The 4,225-nt window shown below is 57.3% G+C and overlaps 1 protein-coding gene across 1 annotated transcript; it reads left to right on the forward strand.

The window, feature by feature from the left end:
- Positions 1 to 2,325: 2,325 nt before the first annotated feature.
- GMORB2_0703 (uncharacterized protein) lies at positions 2,326 to 3,743 on the forward strand (the record flags this gene model as incomplete). The annotated part of the gene is made up of 2 exons (XM_035462688.1): positions 2,326 to 2,338; positions 2,548 to 3,743. The coding sequence occupies 2 exons, from the start codon at positions 2,326 to 2,328 to the stop codon at positions 3,741 to 3,743; spliced, it is 1,209 nt and encodes a 402-aa protein (XP_035325618.1).
- Positions 3,744 to 4,225: the final 482 nt, after the last annotated feature.

A 4,225-nucleotide genomic window follows, 5' to 3' on the forward strand; every position in this document is an offset into this window, starting at 1 on the left:
CGAGTCGACGTCACATAAGAGTGAAAGCTCCCGACGCATGCTTGTTGATGGTGGACGTTGCTTAATCTGTCGACATGTCAGGTCAGTGACGAGGAGCAGGGTCCGGACGAGACGAGCCATATACTAGTCTGAAGAGGACATCAGCAACACGCTTCTCCTGAAGAGCGAGAGAATCACCAGAGTATGTGCGAATGATGAATGCCATACCGTCTGCCGTGTGAAATGAACTGATCTGGGGTTTTGGCAGAGGTCCTTATCGCCAAATCAACGGGGGCGGAATTGTCATAAGTCCCGTATAAGTCACCCTACTCGTGTCATTTATGGTTGAACCCCCTACACCCCCACGGAATTGACGCAGCCCGATATGGAGAGGTAATTGGATATTACTATTATCACTGCGTACCTGCACACCGGGTCCTTGATGGTCTATAGGCTATCGATGCTGATGGTAGTATCAATACTTGTCAGCGTGGAGCACGACCCCCGCCTTTCCCGGGGGTTGCGATAATACGGCATAGCGCCGAATAGGAATACAGATGAAATCGGAGAGTCCGCAGACTAGACAAGATGTGCGGGTGGTATCAAGTCTCGTAGAAATAGTACGACGTAGTCCGATCTGCGTGACCGCACGCTCGGGAAGCGGCAGGAGAGTTAAGCATACAGACCCTCTTCCGCTCAAGGCTGCACCACCTCATCGCCCTCCAAGGAAGAAGGGGTCAGACGTCATCGCATGGCAGAGGATGGAAGCTGAGACACGTGGGGTGCATGTCATATTACCTGCAACGCCTTGAAGTGTGTTGGAGTATCAGATGATTGATGGAGCGTCGGGAAACTTGGTCGTCCATGTCAATCGTATTGCATCTCATCAGAGACATGCTGCCGCAGATGCAGGGACAGCTGACCTCCATCCCCTCCCTCCCCCGGAAACGGAATACTCCAGGACCTCCTTCGAAAAAGTCTTCCACGTCACTCTTCGTCTGTCCTCACTCTGCTGCATCCGATCCGTCCCTGTTCGGCATCTCTGTAACCCACCAGAGGCATATCCATCCTACAGCTTACCCTATATACCATCAAGCGTGGCATCCAAGACTGTCCAAGACTTGAGCAGCTAAAGACGGCTTGCCGCACTCACATTCTGTAGATGGCCTCGTGGCTAGATTTCCGTCCCCTCTGATGGAAGAGGTCATACGAGTAACCGCCTTCCTCGTCCCACGCGGAAGGGGTCCAACGATCGATACATCAGGACGAAATTCGAGAGGTCCGCCTGCTGGGTTGGGTCAGGTCTTGTTGATGGCCTCAGGCCACTCGGGTCACGTGGTTCAGCCAGCCCCTTCTGGCACAGCATCTCAAGCTTCCCATGATGATCGTCATCACCCTCACTTTTTCCTTGGGCTTCTCATATCACCTCGTGCCCTGGAAAACACCACTCTATGGATGCCTCTTACGAGGTGAGCCCTGAAAACGCCATTCTTGGTTATCAGAGGCATCCCCACGCCCCACAGGCTGAAGTGGATGACGAGGGAGATGAACAGAGGCATTCATTATCAGACCGAAGGAGCTCCATCAGTGGAACCGGGCAGAGCCTGGGGACACCGCAGTATGAGAAATAAAAGAATAAACATGAGAACCCCCGACGACTGGAAGGATGGAAGGAGTTGATTGGAGAATGACCGCGGGGAATACTCCACCTTGCGCACAGGGACAGACGAGGAACAAGGCCATGTGGGACGCAGCCACGAGAGTATCAAGAAGACGACGGCTCTCTGCCCTTCTTGCTGTTCCGAACAACTCCCCCTCTCCATCTCATCCCACGGGACGTGTATACGGGAGCGTGGATTCCATCCATCATCCAGAGGGTCTCTGTCCATCGGGCCATCCGACCGCGATATGTGGTCTCTGCACCTCCTTGGCAAGGAACACGGAGTGAGGTAGCCGGGAAGGCGTACCGGAGAGGAGCGACGTTCGCTCTCTCCTCCGCTCGGCCCGTGCAGGCTCGCTCGACGAGCATGGTCCTGGAGGATGTAGTCTCTCGTAGACACGCAGTGCCTCCACGTAGTGCCTCCACGTAGTGAGAAGCGCTCATAGGCGGGAGCAGCATTGTGATTGGGAAGAAACGCCATGGAATAATGAGTAAGCAGGCTTGCGTCAAGTTGTAACACGAGGAGGAGGAGGAGGAGGAGGAGGAGGAGGAGGTGCTCTCGTTTCTTTCTTGAACGGTCCAATCCATCGCAGATATCATGTGCAGACGCGGCATGGGGCGCCACCAATACATGGCAGCCACGTGGTCTGGAGTGATGCTGGCCAGAAGACCTCTCGAAACCTGCCATGTGCCTCTTCCGTTCGAACCTGGACACAAAAAACAAGAGACGAGAAAAACAAAGACGGGCCTTGCCCTCTCATCGCTGCCCCTCTGTACGAAACGTCTGAATCGTAGCCGTGTGCGGTGAGGACGAGGCAACGCTGACGACGCAATGCCCAGGCTGACCTGGTCAGAGATGCGCCCGTGATGGCCACATGCTGCCCTCGCGGTCGCGCTGCTCCTCGCAGCGTCCTTCGTCGCCATCGTGGAAGCGTACAAGCCTATGCAGACCCTCATCCACCGATACCCGGGACTGCACTACACCTGGTGGACCCAGAGTGCTGCCGGCCAATGCGGCGCCGACGACCCGTCCCGCTGGGAGTACAGCAACTGCACCGACCTCATGCAGTGCACGCTGTCTAACATGGCCGACATCCTCAAGAGCGACATCGCCATCGGGACCACCATTCCCGGTCTCCTTCCCAGCATCCTGGCCGTCATGGCCATCGAACCGGACGCCCTCGTGCGCTTGTGCCTCGTGGCGCCGCATCGCGCCGTCGCCGTCGCCTCCTTCAGCTCGAGCTTCCCGGCCTCCGTCTTCTTCCACCTGCGCACTCTCCAGTCTCAGAAGAGAGCAGGTCCCCCGGGCGCCGCGAGCGGCGCCAGCAGCAGCTCCTCTGACGACTACGGTCACACCTCGCTAGTCCCGCTGGCAAACCACGACAAGCTGCAAGGTGGCGGCGGCGCGTTGTCGTGGAGACACATCTGCATCAAGCTCGCGGTCGACGCAGCGGCCGTCGTCTCCGCCGCCGCCGTCATGCGGCAGCTCTGGATCGTCAACAGAGCCGTCCTGGTGCAGTGGCGGTGCGAGTCGCCCCTGATGGTCATCACGTGGCCGATGGCGTGCATCTGGTGGCTCCCCGTGGCGGTGTCGCTGCTGTACATCATGGCAGAGGACGTGAGGTTCGAGCATGCCGTGCTGGGGACGGACTGCCGGTACACCTGGTGGCAGGTCGTCACGCTGCCGTACACGCTCGATGTAGACATTCAGAGGGAGTGGCAGCCAAGGTGGACCGGGCGGCCTAAGCTGTGGGGCGTGGAGCTACCGGTGAACCTGCCGCGGGGATTATCGTATGGCTTGCGCAGTGATGCAAAGGCCAGGGACCGCGGCGAGCGGGCTGCCCGAGCTCGGCTCCAGTGCCCCGACCCGGCGTCTATCAACAAGCACGCCGTGATCATGGTTGTCACGATGCCCGATGATTCTCTCTGGAGGACCTGGCGGTCGTACAATTTCCTCATCTCTATTCCGTCCCTTGTCATATACTTCTACGCAACCTTTGTACTGCTGAGCGCCGTGTTCATCGGTAGCGTCAACAGCATCCTGTTCTCTTCTCTGTCGTCGGGGCTGTATCTCTCCACTAGGATCCTCGTGACCATCTTCTGAGAAGATGGAGAGGCTCAAGGATCGACTTGGCCGAAACACATGGCTCGATAGTGAGCCAGATAGACAGGGAGGTCAGCGGCCGATCGAATAGACGTCGTGTCTGTTCAACATATCCTCGGACATGACATCCATGCCATCCATGCGAAGGGGAACGTGAAAACTATAAAAGGACTCCAAGGCCAGCACAATATCTTCTGGAATAGAACGAGTTCATGATTAGCCCCATGCCGCATGCATGCACGAGCCGGAGACGACAGCCCTCCAGAACTGTGACCTGCATCTGGATGGCACCTTGGTCGATGCAGTGCAGGTAACATCGCAGTCGCGCTATGCGCAGGATGAGCATCGGAACCGTCCACATGGGGTTACATCCCGAGGGATCAGGATCCTTCGACGAGCCAGATCGGGAACAAGAACTGCAACCTGAGGTGGTTGCATGGACGAGAGGCCCGATTCTGCAACTATGCCCGGGAGTAACGACG

The sequence above is a fragment of the Geosmithia morbida genome (genome assembly GCF_012550715.1).
Source record: "Geosmithia morbida isolate 1262 chromosome Unknown scaffold_0, whole genome shotgun sequence".
Classification (NCBI taxonomy): Eukaryota; Fungi; Ascomycota; class Sordariomycetes; order Hypocreales; family Bionectriaceae; genus Geosmithia; species Geosmithia morbida.